The sequence below is a fragment of the Hemicordylus capensis genome, chromosome 2, assembly GCF_027244095.1.
Source record: "Hemicordylus capensis ecotype Gifberg chromosome 2, rHemCap1.1.pri, whole genome shotgun sequence".
Taxonomy (NCBI): domain Eukaryota; kingdom Metazoa; phylum Chordata; class Lepidosauria; order Squamata; family Cordylidae; genus Hemicordylus; species Hemicordylus capensis.
In genome coordinates, this window is record NC_069658.1 from 295,373,691 (window position 1) to 295,393,432 (window position 19,742).

At 44.0% G+C, this 19,742-nt stretch overlaps 1 protein-coding gene across 9 annotated transcripts in view; it reads right to left on the reverse strand.

Moving 5' to 3' along the window:
• Positions 1–490: 490 nt before the first annotated feature.
• Positions 491–19,742, reverse strand: part of TMCC1 (transmembrane and coiled-coil domain family 1) — a 185,936-nt gene continuing 166,684 nt past the window's right edge. For all 9 annotated transcript variants that reach the window (XM_053298243.1, XM_053298245.1, XM_053298244.1 and 6 more), the window contains 2 exons: positions 10,271–10,406; positions 491–4,995 (listed from right to left, as the gene is read on the reverse strand). In XM_053298243.1, the coding sequence (XP_053154218.1) occupies positions 4,681–4,995; positions 10,271–10,406 (451 nt within the window). In that variant the 3' untranslated portion in view covers positions 491–4,680. The remainder of the gene's footprint in view (positions 4,996–10,270; positions 10,407–19,742) is intronic.

Here is a 19,742-nt window from a genome sequence, read left to right on the forward strand (position 1 = left end):
TTCCTTCGAGTTAGGAAATATGAAACCCACTGTTGGGAAGGGGCCATCGCTCTGTGTCACATAGCATGCTTTGTATGTAGAAGGCCTGAAGTTTAGTCCTTGGCTAAAGGGCTCCAATTGACAAGGGATGTCGAATAGCAGGGCTGCAAGAGTCTGCTGACAAAGACCTCAAACAATTAAGGGTAGATGGAACTGAGTTAAATGAACCAACACTCTGACTCTGTCTAAGGCAGTTTCATATGCGGTCATGCATGAGAAAGAGTCATGTGCTCAGAGGGGATATGCACGTGGGTGGGTGGGTGGGTGCGTGCGCACCCCCCCCGATTCAGTCACCTCCTTGCCCTCTAGAAAGAGTCATGTGAAGGAGTTGGCAAGTTAATATTCCTTTCCCTGACAGATCTAATAGATATCAATATTTTAAGTATCTTATTTTTAAACCCTTGAATCCCAACTCTACCCTCACCTTTAGAAACACGAAAATACCACAATATTTAATATCTGAGGTCTTTATTTAATTTTATATACAGCATAAGAGTCACAGACAAACCTGTGACTACCAGACAAAACAAATGCCAATCCCTCTCAACAATTAGCAGCTTAAAGATCTATAAACTACAGTGTTACGTTCACAAGTGTCATTTCTGTACTCTTCATCCCGTGCAAGTGAGTTTTTATTTTATGCCTTTAAAAAACCACACTTACAGCTATGTCAGTTGCCTACTAATGCACAATACCACCTGGCATACACAACACAGACACACACACATACCCCTCTAGCCACATTCAGAATTCTTTTAGAACACCCCAGCCACCTCCCTTCAATCACCTGGTTTCTTCGGCTGTCATGCTTGCAGCTTTTGCTACTTAATCTCCAACCCACACACACAAAATAGCGGAAAGGCAGTGCTCTTTTTGGCAAGTGCACCCACTTCCAAAACTCCACAATGAAACAGGATTTGCAAGTGTCCACAAGACTGGAACAAACCAAAGTAGTAACTACTGTGAACACTCAGTATTATCACTGAGTACATACTCAGAACACACTCAGTATTGTTACCAAATAATGGAGAAGGGAAACAAATATTACAAATGTTAGAACTTTTCACTTCAGTTCTTTCTGAATAGTAGAAAAAGGCAAAATATCTATGGACCTTGGAAAGTGTGTTAAACTGTCATTTCTCCTTCCATTGAGGCAGTCTGCTACATTCTCTCTTTGTGATAAGCTGATATGTGACAATTATATTAACTCCTCACCCTATCCAAGTAGGAAATTGTGTGGGGGGAAAAATCCACAACTCAAAAGAGGGCCACACCAGTAAAAATAAAATAATATTAAGCATACATACACCACTCACTGGCAGTTACTGCCTTTAACAAGTCATCCAGGAATGCTTCACCTATAAGAGAAAGAATACAGCACTTGCAAAAGGGAATGGGAGTTTTAAAGCTAGAGTCACATTTTCAAAACAATTAACATTTGTTCAACACGTTTGATGCAGTCACAGCCCTTCAAGACCAAGAGGAGGGACAACCGTACAACAGGGTAGAAAAAAAGGCAAAATAATGACACCAGAGTCATGTTAGGGTAGCAAATAGATTGAATGCAACATCATACTGACAACAATCTTTTAGAAAAGGGAAGATGCTGAGACACTTCTAATCACAGGCCAAGAGACCTTCATAGAACAATTTTGGAGATGAGAGGCTTGATTGTTTTCCTTCTCGTAAACAGGGCAGTCTGTCAAAGACTGCACACTCAGAACTCAGAAATTGTAGTTGAATTTTTTGAAGAGGAAGAAAAAAATCAATTTCTGAGAAATTTGTGGGTGAATTCAGCTAAATTTAGACAGTGGACACAATGTGGGATCAAAGATTTGAAGATGGTGTCAGCAACCAGGTTTCTGGAAGAGCCCTGCTTCAAATTGAATTCCAAGCCTGCCCTTGCTTAGGATTATGATATCATAATGAAAATGGGATGGGGTGGGGAGGAGAGGGGAGGGGATTGGTGGGCTGCTTTGTGCTCTGTCATATCAGTTAGAGTTGGCATAAACTCAGTAGAGGTTTACCATGGCACACCATGAAAAATGGCAATGGGAATGCAAACATTTCCATTCTCTATCTGCAACTCTGGGAATGTTTATTTTCAGCTTGTGTCTATTGATACTGGCACATTTACTTCCTTAGAAGGACAGATACTTGCTTAAGGATGAGGTGTGATGATATTAGCATGAGGAGCCTGAGTATACAAAGAGTTATGATTATGGAAGAGATATGTTGAATCTTTTGAATTATGAGTGGGGCAGATTTTCCTACTGATGGAAAATCAGAACAGGAACCACAATCAGAAGAGCAAGTCCAATTTATGAACACAAAAAAGAAATGGTAACATGGTTCTAGAGAATGATGCCCTAACACAAGAAGCGTTTCTGGGCTCTGCATTACACGTCATCTTAGGTCACTTGGTCACTGTTCGGTTCTGAGATGGAACACAGGCCCAGGGTAAACTGCAAGGAGTGACTGAATTCAAGGAAGCAGGAAGGGGTGCTTTTTGTTTTTTAAAAAATTGTTCCACAGTGGGAACAGCGAGCCAGAACTAAGAACGAATGAATCCCAGTTTCACAGATATAAAGCAAGTCAGCCAGTATTTTAAAAAGGCTCTATAAATATAAGACATCATGGTCAAAGAGTCACAAATATAACTTACAATCCCAGGGCCAGTTTGTATGTTACCAACAAGCAGGGAAAGAAGGACAAATGGCTCATGTCATTTCTTACCCCACTTTTCTTCTAACTTGCAAGTGAGGGGTTTCTGCTTTCCCCTCTTCTCTTTCTGGTGATACACAAAACCAACTCTCAGCAACGCTGTATCTAATCAAACACAACTACTGATATAGGGAAGAGGATTTGCTTTACAACATTCTGGCTGGTTCAGAAGTAATGAAAGATTCTGGCTTGTTCTAAACCAGGATGAAAAACAAAATCCTTCTTCCCCTCATGTGCAAAGGAGTGGGGTTAGGAGATCCCCTAAGGTTAGGGAATGTCATATAGAGCCAGGATTCAATCCTGGCTTTACATTACTTCTGAACCAGGCCACTACATGGGTGCAAGATGCAGAGAGGGGCTCTAATGACAAGAAGAAGTGAACACTGTCCGCAAGCTTTTAGGACAACTTTGGTTTCAGTTATCAAGGGTTTATTTGAATAATAAATTAAATCTGGGTATACCCAAGGGATAAGCCTTTTCATCTGACATTTTCTGTAGCATTTATTTTTCCTTAAAGACCCAGAGTAACTTTTTGAATAGACCCCAAATGATTGGACAGCCTACATCCAGTCAACAACCCCAACTTTGGCATGCAGGAGCCTAAACCAAAGGTTTAAGTTCCACAGTGAAATTAAGACGCCCAAGTAACAATTTCTTTTCTCAGCACAGCACTTCAGGTCAGTTGCTTTCAGAAATTACTTCTCCTCTCTCAAGACAAACATGGATATTACAAGTCTAGGTGCAACAGATATGGTGGCAATAAGAAATTCAATTCTCCCCTCACAGAGGAGGAAAAAAACCTATATGAAGATCAACAGGAGAAAAAAGAAGATATCTTTTCATGATGATGTGTCTGCAAGTTCAAGATGACACATAAAAATCACATTTGAACAGGTTTGCACTTAAGATCAGATGTCACTAGAAGTTACTTTCTGCCCTCTTCAAAATTGTTTCAGGACAAGCCAGCTCACATTTATTCACACATATCTTCATTTAAGAACACCACTTCTTTATTTTAAAAGGGGGCGGGGGGAGAAGAGATGACAACCCTCCCAACCCCTAAGTTCAAACACAACCCCCCCAATAAGAACAATAAAAAATCCTATTAGAAACAATAAGGAAGCACTGAGAGTTTGAGTATTACACTCTTCAAGTATGCCATTCGGATTTTTAAATCTGTGAGAATACATATATTAAAAAACCGTAAAAGTGCGACCAAGGGTTTTCTTTAAAGTATTTAAAGGGCTACTTCAAAATACTGTAATACAACTGTGCAGTTACTGTGTACAGTAGAACTCATCCACTTCATTTACCTAGCCACAAAGTTTAACAGGCCTTACAAAAAAAGAGTAGATGTCAGATTAGTGAGAGGCCAGCCCAGCAACGGATCCAGGGAGTTCCATGCATTGCAGTGGCTTCCTTTAGAGAAAGCCACCCTGAAGCTCTACGTTCAGTTATGGAATGTGGTCAGGTTTCACAGTAGCATTAGGGGATCGTTGCAGTACCATTGTACAAGGCTGTGCATTAGATTAATCTTTGTTATGTTTTATGTAACCATATTCTCCTCTTCCCAACAAGTTTAGTACAGTAGTTTGAGACATAATTTAGGTTGCCCATTGGTGTGCTCCAAATTGGTGTTTTATTTTGTATGCTTAAGGAATCTTAAGATTTGCATCCAAAGAGAACCATGCTACATAAAAATTATCCAGGATTTTTGCCAAAAAAGAGCTCTTGAATAAAATCTAAAAAATACTATTGCCAATGCGTCTCATAGAGAGAAAACGTTATTTTAACTGTAAACAAATTCACACTCTGACACTTTAAAACTTCAGCAGAGGAAGGAGTTGCTGACTAAGCTTTGCCACACTCGCTCGCCAGAGCAAACTGGACTGGGTGGGGGCGAAGTTCTTCGTGACATCATCTAGGGGGCGAAAAGAACCGTTCCAAGTAGCCAGTAATGGCGTCCCAGTGCTTCCACAAAAAGGCAATGAAGACCACTATAAATAAAGTGCTGAACGTCCTGCTGCGAGTTTTCATGAGGGGGACAACACAGTTGGCCACGGTGGAGACAAAGACCAACAAAACAGCCATGACAGCCAAGAGGATGTTGATGAATTTGCCCAGAAGATTCCTGGCAGTGGCATTTTCAAGACCCTCCAACTGGACAACTTGCTGCTGCTGTTGCTGGAGTTCCATCTTTGAGATTCTGGTCTGACACGCCTCTAGCGCCTCCTGTTGGGCAGAGCAGAATACTTCAGTAATTATATAGCACTTTAATTCTTGTACAGGTGAAACTCGGAAAATTAGAATATCGTGCAAAAGTCCATTAATTTCAGTAATGCAAATTAAAAGGTGAAACTGATATATGAGACAGATGCATTACATGCAAAGCGAGATAAGTCAAGCCTTAATTTGTTATAATTATGATGATCATGGCATACAGCTCATGAAAACCCCAAATCCACAATCCCAGAAAATTAGAATATTACATGGAACCAAGAAGACAAGGATTGTAGAATAGAACAATATCGGACCTCTGAAAAGTATAAACATGCATATGTATTCAGTACTTGGTTTGGGCCCCTTTTGCAGCAATTACTGCCTCAATGCGGCGTGGCATGGATGCTATCAGCCTGTGGCACTGATGAGGTGTTATGGAAGACCAGGATGCTTCATTAGCGGCCTTCAGCTCTTCTGCATTGTTTGGTCTCATGTCTCTCATCCTTCTCTTGGCAATGCCCCATAGATTCTCTATGGGGTCAGGTCAGGCGAGTTTGCTGGCCAATCAAGCACAGTACAGTGTATACTTTTCAGAGGTCCGATATTGTTCTATTCTACAATCCTTGTCTTCTTGGTTCCATGTAATATTCTAATTTTCTGGGATTGTGGATTTGGGGTTTTCATGAGCTGTACGCCATGACCATCACAATTATAACAAATTAAGGCTTGAATTATCTCGCTTTGCATGTAATGCGTCTGTCTCATATATCAGTTTCACCTTTTAATTTGCATTACTGAAATTAATGGACTTTTGCACGATATTCTAATTTTCCGAGTTTCACCTGTATATGCCGGTTTCACCCAAGTATTTTGAGAAGAGAGAGGGGGTGGAACCTGCTCTGGACTGCTCAAAATGGTAAGGGACCATCACTGGGTTATAGGACGTGTATGAACAGCGTGGCAGTCTGATTGCAGGGCCATATGCCACGGGCCTGAGGAGGCTGGCAGGGCAGTGGTGAAAAATTGTGCCTGGAACATAGGAAACTGCCATATACTGAGTCAGACCATTGGTCTATCTAGCTCAGTATTGTCTTCACAGACTGGCAGCGGCTTCTCCAAGGTTGCAGGCAGCAATCTCTCGCAGCCCTATCTTGGAGAAGCCAGGGAGGGAACTTGAAACTTTCTGCTCTTCCCAGAGCGGCTTCATCCCCTGAGGGGAATATCTTGCAGTGCTCACACAGTGCTCACAGTCTCCCATTCATATGCAACCAGGGCAGACCCTGCTTAGCTATGGGGACAAGTCATGCGTGCTACCACAAGACCAGCTCATCTTCCACATCAAGTGTTTGGGAGCTACTGATGTACTTGTTGTGATATGTCTGCATTCTTGGGGCCTTATTCATGCTCCACAGGATGTGAGTAACTCCTGTTAGTTTCATATTCTGCAGCCAAAGAGGTCCCTCCACATTGCACATGTACTTGTCCTTCATTAAATGTAAGCAGGGGATCCGGCAAGAATGCTAGTTCGTTATCACAGCAGCATAATGACATGACAGATGTTATTCAGCTTGAGCAATAACAGAGGAGAGTGAGCCTTGAGTGTTTTCTATTTTACTTAAGTCAGTGGCCTCTTATCAGTGCTGTTTGGGAGACAGATTAAGAAACTGAAACCCTCTAGATGGCTCTAGTCTCTCATTAGTTTAATTTCCACCTCATTTCAGCTACCTGCCCTACCTTTAAAAAAATTCCTCACATCTTATACATCTGACTAGTGAGAATGGTGGTGTTTCATGATAAACAGTTCAGCCACAGTAAAACAGTTGACATGTTATTTACGCTGGGGGGCGGGGGGGGGAGTACTGATGGTGTACATTACCCAAGAAAAATCATTGCTGCAACTGGGGACCTGGAAATCTACCCCCACCCTCACCATCGTTTCCCACTCAGTCTGAATGCAACTTCAGATCAAAGTGACATGGGGTATTCCAGCCATTTCAGTGATGAAGTGTCTGATCTTGAAGACTTAGCAGTGGTAGCAGAGGATGGGGCCTAAGATGGAACAGGTTTGCCCCAGTTGTGGCAGGAACCTTGAACATTCAGAAATAATGGGAGTCTTGGCATATCACTATTGTTGCCTGCTTGCCAATGGTGACTAGGAGGTCACCAACTCTGTAAGAAGGGCAGGGCTGTGGCAGGAAACAGCTCAGCAGCCATTTGTTGATCCAGTACAGCCTGATGTTGATCTCAGGCACCACTTCCTCTGACAGCTGTTTATTTTAACCCTTACTGAAGGCTGTTACAATGTTGTTCCCATCACTGCATAGAACATCTGATTTGCAGTGATAAATCAAGAGAACCTGAGGGCTTTCCATAGGTTACATGGTTTGCAATGGAAGAAACAGAGAGCCCACTAGGACCAATACAGGACTGAACCTTTAAGGGAAGAAATGTCTCTATCTGTAGTGATTGCTAACTGAGGAGCTAACTAGATGGGATGATGTTATGGCCTGGGTCTAAGAATGTGTAGTTGTCTTACGCACATGGGGCACGATGGGTATTTTAAAGTGGAGGGGGTGTGTGTCAAAGGTACAACACCCTCCCCCAGCTACTATTCTCCTCATAACTGCTTTCCCTCCCCCACTACAAACACACTCAACCTGCACTTTTCCTGGCTGGCTTAAGAGAAAAACAACTGGGGTGGGCCTGGAAATAAAAGTTCAGTTTTCTATTCCTGGCCACCACTCCTTCATTTGAGACAATTGGTCTGCTTTATGGCTGTGAGGCAGACTAGCATTCCAACACACAGATTTCCTGCCATAATGTTTCATTAGCCCCTTAGACATTTTGTTTCCCAGTCACCAGTGACTCCTGTAAAGGCTTCAACATATTTTCTTTTATGGAGTTTGGGCTAGGCATTATCTCTCAGCATTTGTTCTGCAGCTACAATTCTCAAAAATCCAACTTCCTTGATTCTTACTTTATACACCCAGACCAAACTTTCCCCTTAAAATACCCACCTATTTGGGCAAGAAAACCATAATCAGTTGTTGCCTGAATGTGCAGAGTGGTTGTACACAGCCATCTACAGTTTTGAAATTCAACACCTGTGCTGATTATAATGCATTCAAGTTAGTCGCAGACACTCTGCCCTCAGCTTCTTGAGGATAACATTTAAAAGCTGCTTTTGTCCTTCATAGTATACCCTTTTTATCCCAACACATATGGATGTGCTTTAGTACAATTCCTAAAAAAGATGGATGCAAGCTCCCATTTGAACTTACAGCAATGAAATTTTAAGTCCTTCTATTACACCTGGCAGACTCGCTGAACAAGGATTTTGTTAAACTGGAAGAGGCACTGTTATGGCTCTTTCTGCAGTAACGACAGGTTGCTTACCTGTAATGTTAATTCTTCTAGTGGTCATCTGTGCTCTTACACTAGAGGGCTTTGTACCTGAGCTTTGGAATGTTCCAAGCTTCTATTAAGTTTTCAGTGAGAGCCCCACCCAGCTCCCCCTACACTATAGTTGGAGGTGGTAGCTGACATTTCTGCAGGAGAGGAAGCTCCCAAGGGGGAGCAGGTGGTTGCTTTGGTACAGGCTGGTCAAAGGGCCTTTGGTCCAGAGGGTATGAAGCATCTCTAGTATGATGAGTGTCCGGAGAGTGAGAGTGAGAGCAAGTCCATGGAAAGGGCCAGGTGCGGGTGAGATAGTGATCCTCCCAAGGGTCCTCACAGGCATACACATATGTGTCTGCAGGTCTAGATGGCAGACAAGAGTCATCTTAGAACTGACCAGATGTTGAGGCACAATAAGCATGTGGGAAGCAGTAGGACTCTTGCGGAAAATCCACCTCGGATTCATGGGGTTGGTGGTAGGAACTGAGGTCTCGGTACTGATCTCAACGGAGGTGGTCTTCCCAATCAGGCGGCTCTTGGTCATGAGGGTGGTAGGTTTGGTGAGATTCTCTGTCCAGGAGCCTAGGGTATAGGCAGTCAGATTTGGACTGAAGAGCTGAGTTTTCAGAATGGGGCCGATCTGGATCTTTCATAGACATCCTCAGCCTCTGAAGTCAAGTCCATGGGTTCGCCTTGAACACTGGGATCTAATTCAGGTCCTTCCGCATCAGGATCCAAGACGGGATCGAGGTCATCCGGAACCGTTTGGGAGTGCATGGAATGTGGCGAATCTTGGCCAGCCAGGAATGTGAAATCTGAGGTTGAAATGGCCAGCTCAGTAGAAGGTATGGTGGAAGCAGACTGATTTGAAGGCAGAGGCTTATTTTTCTTTTTAGGCTGCTGAGAGGTTTCTCCCAAGGGAGGCCGCTTCTTCAATCCCTTAGTCTGATCCAAGCTGGAACTGGAGCTCACGGACTAAAGAGGATGCTTTTTCTTTTTGAGAAGGAGCAGCTATTTTGGCGGTAACGAAGCGTCCAGTACTGACTTCGAACCTGAAGGAGCCATACACTCGGAAGGTGTTTCTGGGAGTGTGCATTGCCCTGATTGTTTAGCCTGGCTAGATGCAGAAGAAGTGGCAACTACTGTTTGGGGAGGGTAGGATTTTCCGTCCCAGATGCCTGCATAGTGGGTGCCTGTTCCCACTACCATGAGTGGAACCTTGAGGCCCGGTTCTTTAGGACTTGTTTTGAACATGTGTCTTGCCCAGGCAAAACAGGCACTGGCTGTGACCAACGGTAGATGGTAGTTTAGCGGCAGGGTGGGTACACCTTTTAAAAGTGACCCTAGAGGCCATACGCCAATGGAGTTGATGATCCTAGAGAACCCCAAAGGGAATGGGTGGTGAGGAGGTGGGGTCGCGAAAGAAAACAGATGCAAAACTGAAAGAAAAAGAAACTGGATAGAAAGAGAAATAAAGAGAATAAACGGAGTAAGAGGACTTTACTAAACAGGGCTTCCCCCCCCCGCCTTTACAGAAGCTTGGAGCACTCCTTGGAGAGGTGCTGATCTGTTGGCGGATGAAGAAAAAGACTGAGAAGGGAGAAGCTCATACAAGTGCATAGGGGAAGGGGCGGGACTTCCGCCTAAAACTTAATAGAACCTTGGAACGTTCTGAAGTTGGGTCTCTGCACAGGCGCAAAGTCCTCTAGTGTAAGGCATAGAAGAAAGTTTTGAGCAATGGAGCTAAAGGTAACTTGGGACCTTTGAAAAGACAATAATCCAGTTCCACTGTTCAATGGTGATTAAAATGTAAGTTGAACCTGCCTACACTTGAGGGAAATGCATCAAGGCTTGGATTAGATGGAAATCTGCTTGCTTTTTTTCTACAAACCTGGATGTCTCTGGCTCGCTCATAAGACTGATAAGCTATTTTTTCCTCCATGCTGGCCAACTCTTGCTTTAAATTAAGGATTTCATTCTGGTGGAGCTCAGTCAGGTCATTCAGCTGTTCTTCTAGCCGCTCACATCTAGAACAGAGAAATGTAGCAGGCACCTTATTATTTATATAGTAGTTGGAAAAAATCAGGATGGATCTCTTAGGGGAGAGTATCAACAATGCTAAAACCCCCCAGAGCTGGCCTCTTGTGATGGTAGACAATGCTTTAGATACCCCCACCTACTCCCTGCCCCCAACACCTCTGCAGGACTTTAAACGTGCTCCAAGACAGCATCTACGCATTTCCATTATCAGGTAGCTAAATCTTTCTCCTCTTCATTCAAGCTGCAAGTGAACTTGGAAGTAATTATACTTATCCATGGCCTGAATTATTTTATAATCTAGCACCTAAATGTTAACCAGTTTCTGTAGATTCAGGCCACTGGTAAGAAATAAAACTACAGTAATTAAAATATGACTGATCTCCAGGACTAAATATGTGATGTGCCAAATCTAAATGTCATTAATGTTCCAACTAAATTAATATCACCGGGCAAGAAAGAAAGAAAATTCTTTAAGTGTTTTTTCAGTTGTAACTTACACCTCACAGATGGCCCCATACATATCATATAGTATATACACTATATGACAGTACAGTACTATACAAGGTATATTTATATTGTGGAGATTTGCTGCTGTTTAGGCCAATTCCCCCCAAATGGGTAGGGACTGTCCAATTCAATTGTCCTGGAGAAAATGTACTGTCTTATTTATGTTGTAACTGGATATAACATCCCTTCACATCTTTAAAAAAAAAAGAAAGAACATTGCTTTGCTCTTTTCAAGATGATTTTGACATAATAGACTAGGGCTGGCATTAATAATGCTAATAGCTGTAAAAATCCGTATTGTTGCCGAGAAGAAAACACCACTCCAAAACAAATTTGAATGGCTCAATCTGGAATATTGTACTGACAACTGAAGTGATTTATTTTTCTAGAAACTAGTAATCAAACAGATTTATGGAGAGATGAACTCATTTGCATATTAGAACACATTTTCTGATAACTTCCAACCTTTTGTTTATTTTTCTCTGTTCCCTTTAAAAATTAAAAAGGGAATGTGATGTGCTATTGAATGGCCACGTCTTATGTAAAGGTCACTCAAGCAGACTTCATCTTTTAATCACCATGAATAACTGGACCAGTCAAATTGAATCTATTTACATTCTTCAGGGGAAGACCATGTGAATAGCTGGCTCCAAGGCTCAACAATAAAAAGGAAGCAGGATGATATTCTCTGCTGCAATGGGCCTATAACTGTACGCAAACAATTAAGCATAGATATTCAGTAATCCAAAAACCTTCGGTTTAAAATGACAGTTAAGATGCTTTACATTTTCACTCATGCTCTAAAAAGAATGGAAATTGCAAGTTAAGGTGCCCATCTTAACTTCCGCACCATATAAGTTTGTTGAAAGTGTCAACAGAAGAGGGCAACCAAGAGGATCGGGGGCCTAGAACACCTTTCTTATGAGGCAAGGCTACAGTGTCTGGGGCTATTTAGTTTGGAAAAGAGATGACTACGGGGAGACATGAGAGGAGTAGAAAATTATGCAAGTAAAGAAAGTGGACAGATACATTTTTCTCCCTCTCTCACAACACCAGTACCAGGGCTCATTCCATAAAATTGAAGGGTGGGAGTTTTAGGACCAAACAAAAGGCAGTACTGTTTCACACAGCACATAATTAATCTATGGAATTCTCTGCCGGGGATGTGGTGATGACCACTAGCTTGGATGGCTTTAAAACAGGCTTAGACAAATTCATGGAGGACAGGTCTATCAATGGCTACTAGTTTGGTGGCTATAGGTCACCTCCCAGTGGGGACAATGGCGGAAGTAGGGATGACCTTTGCTCAGTCACCAGAGTCTAGGTGGTCCATCAAGAGTCACCCTCGGCCAGGGCATGCCATTGCCCCCTCCACACTCAGCTGGTGAATGAAGTCCTTTTCCTCCCCAGCCAACGTTTCGTTGAAATGCTGCTTGCACTCATGGGGAAAGCCCAGCAAGTTAATGATTCAATAGAACACTGACTGGGGAGGATGGGAGAGGAGCCACTCTGAGGCAGTGAAAGGAGCTCCAAGTCGGCAATTCAACAAACCTCTGACTAGGAAAACTCTGTAGGAGCTGACTGGCCCCAGTCCCTGTATTGGCCGCTCCCCCTGCAGCTGACATCAGATGCAGGGTGCATAGTTTGGAGCACGTGTTATTAACAATCAAAAGGGGTGGGTTAGTTGCTGGCAGGACTTTGTCCTTCGGCCACAGAAAAGCTCCCTATGTCCCTGCCAGTGTATTCTCTCTCTTTTTTTAAAAAAAAAAATCTATGTGTGGAGTGAATTTTGTTCTGGGTGGCAGTATTAAGGCAGTGTGTGTGCACATGCATTCAGAGTGAGACATTCCTGATTCAACCTGAGCAGGATCTAAAATGAACTGAGCGGACATCAAAAAACTTGTGAGCACACACAAGTGCGCACGCCTTAGAGGTAACACTGACCCCTGCTATCTCCAGCCTCAGAGGCAAGCTGCCTCTACATGCCAGTTGCAGGGGAGCAATAGCAAGAGAGAAGGCATGCACATACCTCTTGCCTGTGGGCTCCCCAGAGGCATCTGGTGGACCACTGTGTGAAACAGGATGCTGGACTAGATAGGCCTTGGGCCTCATCCGGTAGGGGTGTTCTTAACTAAGTGCCACATCCCTGGAAGCCTTCAAACATTTGCTTTGACTGGGCCAAAGAACTACCCATTACCTTTTGAAGCCTGGATTCATCTTACATGCCCACTGCAGAACTGTCCAGATATATATTTTTGTACTGGCTTACTTCTAGTGTTTAAGTAGAATCTGTCTATTGTTACAGTATACTAACAGAACATGGCAGGTGGGGAAGGAGAAGACAGTTCCAGTTCCTTCTCCACTTCCGCCATAGCTGGATCTGGCAGAGGGGTGGAGAGGGGGAGATCAGGAGATGGTTCAGGATCCGAGTAGGGAGAGGGGAACCATGCGCTGAGACTGGAATTTCTGAACCAGGGCAGAATTTTCCTCTCAGTCACCATGCTTCAGTCACTTCCCTTCTCACAGTCTCCAGAGTTGAATAGGGAGGGAAATGCATCAGGGCACTGGGATGAGGTACTTTGCTGACATTTGTTCTCAAGCTGGACTGGAATATGAGAGGGAAGGGATGAGTGAGTGTAAGGAGAGGATTTCCTCACGTCCCTCACATGCGCTGGCTGTAAGTAGAGGAGGAAGGTGTGGCAGGGCTGTCCTTACAGCAAGACAAGCAGGGTGACTGCCCAGAACCCCACTCTTTGGAGAGCCCCTGTGCACTTGTTGCCACCATTAATATAAGCTGGAAGGAACCTCACACTGGCTGATTTACCCCAGGCCCTGAACCCCACCAGGGCTCTCCAAGGGTGGCCCTGAGGTGCAGGATGTGACCAGAGAACTCCCTGCATCACCTTTTGCTTGCCTGGCCAGATCTCACAATGGCAGTGGGGCGGATGACTTTGATAAAGGGTTTGCAGGAGTTCTTCATCCAAGTAGCTGCTTCTACTATCATAACTGCAGATGAGCAAGGGATCAGCTTGGCTTAGGTTTAGCATGACCTTGCTACACAGCTGGTCTTCATATACACACAAGCTATTTACACGTGCAGGCAAAACTGGGCTAAGGAAACCCAGCCCAGTTTTACCTGTGCATGCGTACCGCCGGGATCATGTCCGATCGTGCCTCGGTGGCAAACCCGCCTCCAGAGCCACTCTCTTAAAACGGGGTTAGGAGAACGAGCGCTCTCCTAACCCCGTTTTACTGATCGTCTGCCTGCCCCACCTGGGGCAGGCAGACTATGGGGCTCCTGACTGACTTTGGGGAGGGGAGCCCCATAATGCAACATGCACTCACATGGTGCATTATGGGAGTTCCAAGGAGCAAGGCGACACAACCCTTGGAGCTGCCAGCAATCATCTGGGTGGCCGGAACAAGAAGAGGATCATTTGCTGGGGAGGTTTTTGAGGCTTCTTCCCCTCACCCCTTCGAGCCCTTCTCATGGATTGTGAGAAAGAGCTCACAGTGTGTACCCTGGGATTCAAGTGTTTCTAATTTGCCTGTGTTTTCTGAAGGGAAGAAAAAAGTGTGTGAAGTAAAATCACTTACAGGGCTTGGATCCAGCAGATTAACTTTGCAAAGTAGCCATTGTTCACATGCCATGCATGATTGTGACAATACCATGTGGGATAAACATAAACCAGGTACCTTGCACAACTATAATAATGCATTTCAAAGAGGAATCTTGGGTTGCCTCACAACTAATCTTGCTCTGTCAGGTCTATTTTACATTCTTGGACTCTAATCAGATTCTACATGACTGGTAGAGAACACAATGGACTACCTCTGGAGAAGGGTGAACTACTCGGATCACATTGCACCAGGGCCACAGAATGCGTGTGGGCTTCTTATACTCTGTTCAATCAGATTTAAGGTGCCAGCTTTAATTCTTACTTTAAAAGCATATTGTTCAAGTTTTTTGACTTGAACAGTTTTTCTACTTGTACAGAGTAACACATCTGTTGAGAACATATCCCTGAAGTGCTCGCTGATGTTTGTGTGCATAGGTGTAGTTGAATTTGATCTGGACAGTGCATGCCAAACAGCCCAATCTTTTCCAAACAATGACAGATTACTTCTTCCAAGACAGAGGGAGGCTGATTCGGCTCAGCCTTCTGCTGCCATAGATACTCTGATGTGGGGGGGGGGGGCAGTGTTCTCTCTAATTTTTTTCATCTGTGTGTGGAATGAGTTTTGTTCTGGGTGGCAGTATCAGGGCAGTGTGTGCACACAGAGTGCAACCTTCCTGATTCAACCTGAGCGGGATCTAAAATTAACTAAGCAGACATCAGAAAATGTATGAGCACGCACACATGTGCACACCTTAGAGAGAACAGTGATGGGGGTGGGTAGAAGTGGGAACACAAGCTGTCAAATTCACACTTCCCTTGGAATCCTTTTGGGGGCAAAGAGGCAGCTTCTATGCACCAACAAAAAGAGTCATGCTGTGGGCAGCTCCAGGGAAGTTGCAAGTGAGAGGAACCTGGGCAAGCTGGTACTGTGCACTCTCAGGATATGGGTGGCCTTCCCTGTTTTCCTACTCACTTGCTCTTTGTGTTAGCCAAAAAAAAACCCTCCAACAACAACAACAACTGTGCTTTCACCAACGTAATTACCCTCCATTGTGCTACTAGAGCTAGCACCTGTACACTGCCTTCTATTGCCAGGAACATTCTCTACCAGATGAAGCAAGCACACATGTATACATTCTCATTAGGCGGCATTTGGAGGTGGACATTCCCACCCTTCAATATTGTTCTGCAAGAGTAGCAAGGTTTTAGTTTGGGTAGGAATCCTGGCCAACCCTGCAGAAGCCCTTTAACGTTCTGTTCTCTAGAGCTGCATCCCAAGATTCCCTTCCTTTGAATTCAAGGGAACCTTTGAATGCAACTTGATACTTGCTGAGTGCAGACAAAAACCAAGGCTAAGATATAATGATATTTTGGTTTTATAGTGTAAGTTTATTGAGTTTTCAGAAATGATGCAGCATTGTACCCAACTTGAGCACCAGGGGAAACAGAACATAAAAAGCCCTTCCAATTTCAGGCCCTCTCCAAGGCCTATTTATGGACTCAGAAGGCCCTTATAAAAGAGCACAGAGGGTTACCAAAAATGTAATATGTCTGCACTACCAAACTACTTCAGAAGTAATATCTACTGATTTCTCCCACAGCAATTTCTGCTGAATATTTTTTGCTGAGTAGTATCTGCTGAATATTTCCCCCCTCCCCCAAGGCACTGATATCTAGGATTTTAATTACATTTAACTGGTGAGCTCATCTCTTAAATCTAGAGGTGGAAATACAAAGTCCATCATATATTTCTGTAGCAAAAAAATGAGTGAGCGGTTATTGCCTAGGCAAACTAACATACGTGCTATGAAATAAGTCATTTATGTATTTAGTATATTTGTCTACCACCCCAAACTCACATCTCTAGGCAGTTTACAACAAACATAAGGCAAGTTAAAATAAAAATTAAAACATTAAAAACAATTTAAAACCACAATTCTAGTTTAAAAGCTTGGGTAAATAAATACATCTTGGCAGTCTTTTAAAAATGAGATGGGGAAGCTCTTATTTCAGCAGGGAACATATAGCATTGGGGTGGCAACCAGAAAAGCCGGTGGCAACTGCAGATGGACCTCTCTGGATGATCTCAATGGGCAGCAGGGCTCACACTGAAGATTACATTTTATTAAATTCCCTGGGCAGAGGCCTGAAATCGGCCCAACCTACCTCATTTGGGAGGAAGGCAGGCACAAGGGAGGAGCTCGCCACTGTCTCTCCCGCCCACTTCCAGTGTGTTGGCTGCCTCCAGCATGCCCGCCCTGACCTCACCAGGTGGTCATAGTTTGGGAGGTGGGCAGAAGAGCTCTTGCCATCTCCACTGCCGCCCCGCAATAGCAGCCATCCCCCTCCACCAGCCTTGAAGTTGCCAGGTAAGTGTGCCTGGCAACTGGCAGTGGCTGCGCCCTTGCCACATGGGGCCAAGCCCCACCCCCAGGAGTCCCCCCCACTCCCCCCAACTTGTCTCAAATTTGGCCAATGTAATGTTGGCAACCCTATGGCTGACATGTTGCGCAGCTTAATTGTGGGCAGTTGAGAACCACTGTGCTACTGCAGGCATCTAAAAAACAGTTGCAGTTCTGCACAAAAAGGCTCTTCTGTTACTATTTATCCTTGTACAACTGCAACTCAATGCTACTTGCATTATTCCCAATACAAGTAGCATCATGACATATGATTGTACAAGGATAAATCATAGTGGAAGAGCCCTGTAGTGCAGCTCTGTGGATACATTATTTAGATGCCCACAGTGCCATGGGCAGTTCTGCAACTGCATTAAACCACCAGCATTAAGCTGTGCAGCATGTCAGCCACTATGTTCGATGCAAGTAATACTTTTGCCAATTTTAAAATAATATTCTGTCTATAATAATGTTAAATAAGATCAGGGCCAGCCCTAAGATATATAGTACCCTGGATGAGGAGTGCCTTTGGCACGCCCCTCCATGGTTAACCAGTGTTGCCAAGTTGTGTTGCAAAACTTAATAATGTAACAGGACTCACTGTTCCCAGGCTTTCTTCAGTAATGCCTATGAAAGGCCCAGAGCTACTTCTCAATATCTTGCTGTTTTGCTGCCAATGCTGTCCTGCTCTGATCCTACTGAAGTCTAACAAGCTTTCTGCAACTTTGCTGCAGATACTACACTCCACATACGGTGAACCACCAAGCTCAGCTAAGCATCCCCTTCAGACAGATGCTCTGGATGACCTCACCAATCCACCTCTAAGGCCAACCATGGATGTCTTTTAGACATTACAGCCACGCTGTAGGATAAGCCCAAGTGGGGGAAAGCTCCCACGCCACTGCTGTAATATCTAAAGCAGTGAATTAATTAGAATGTTCTACTGCAATTATCTACAACTTCTTGTTCTGGTCCAGCAGTAAGAAGTATTCATCAAAAACAGCATTTCACTTTCTATAATTTCATTCTCCAAAATGGAAATGCCCACCATCGTATGTAAAACAGAGTGCTAGTGTGGCACAGGAGGTACCTGTAGGTTTAATGTGCATTTCAACAGCACCACTTTTTACAGCATGATTTTGAAGTGAGAATATTGTCTCCTAAACAAGCCCCAACTAAGGTATATGGATCTGCATAGCACATGCCAGCAGTGCTAAAGAACTGATCTCATAAGGCTCTAATATACCATTAGATATAAGAATAAGGCTCAAGGGGTTTATAATTTACAAAGGTCAACACACAAATACAGCACAACAAATTAGTTGGGCTTTTTAGGGGATTTTGCAGACTAGCATTTTGTGGTATTGGCTACACGGAAGTCGGCTGAGTGCATCTTAGCTATATAAACTATATAAACTTTCAGTGTGTGAGAAAAAATGTTTCTGATGGGGCATAAACTGTAACAAGAGAGACTCAACAGGAACTCTCAGGACTGCACAGAACGTCCCTTTTTATCAAGTAAACATCAGCCACATTCTGAAAGCTGATAAGCAGCTGCCTGTTTTGGAGTTTGGTCGAGCTGATAAAACACCAATTACAAGAAGAATAGAGATTGAGAATTATGTAATCTCTCTGGACTATGAGGCTATATCAACCGTCCAATAGGCAGAAAAATTGGCAAAAGCTGTATTGCCCATCAGCTTGTGACAGTGCTGTACGGGGAGTGACATGCAGAAATCATGCTGTCCTCAGAAAGTGGGTGGAGAAGGAGAATGGGAACAACAAAAGAGACAGCTCCAGCAACACCAAGCCCCAGTGAGCACAAAAGCAGTCTGCAAGGCAGACCACAGATACACAGGAAGGTTGTACACATGACCAAAACAGCAGGGCTGGCGGGGAGGCACATGATCACTTTTGGTCTGCAGACTCTGCCACTTGCCTGACACATGATCTTGCCTGCCACTATGGCAAGCAGCAAAGCAGGGAGCCAGAGGAACAGGTCCTCCGGCATCCCTCAATACACTTTGCCAGGAGTATGGTGCCTTCAGGATCCTCCCTCAGCCGGGCACTTTTGATGCCCGGCTCAGTGTGTGCATGGACTGCCTGCAGCCTGCACGCACACACGATCCTGATCATGGGGTTAAAGGTGTGCGTGCATCCTTAAACACAGGTTAAAGCCTGGGGTGAATTCTCAGGCTTGGGGCCAAGGCAGCACTGCAACTGGGCTCAATCCTGGTGGTGCACATGGGCAGCCAAGCCCGGGCTGGGTTGCCCATGTGAATAGCCTCAGGGAATGACAAATAAAGCCAGAGGCCAACCACTCTCATTAAGGAAAGGAAATTAAATGGAAATTCAGGAAAGGGGAAACTTATGGGTATATTTTATTTAGGTCATTCTCCAAGCACAGGACTGAAGCCAGGAGATTTGCTTGAGCTCCCAACTTTAGTACTACTGAATCTACCTGAATAAAAAATGATCGCCTTAAAAAGTAGAGGTTAAATGCAGGTTAAATGCAGGTTATACCTGTTATATACAGGTACCTGTATATAACAGGTACCTGTTATATAACAGATACCTGCATTTACGCCAAAGGAGCAGGACTCTGAATTTAAGATGCCCTTCTGATTTATAATATCATAACGTTTTTGGGGGGAAAACTAGGGGATTCAGGTAAATACAATAGTTCTATGTATAGAGTTCTATACATAGAACTATGTATATAAATATGGGAGCCAGCGTGGTGTAGTGGTTAGAGTACTGGACTAGGACCGGGGAGACCCGAGTTCAAATCCCCATT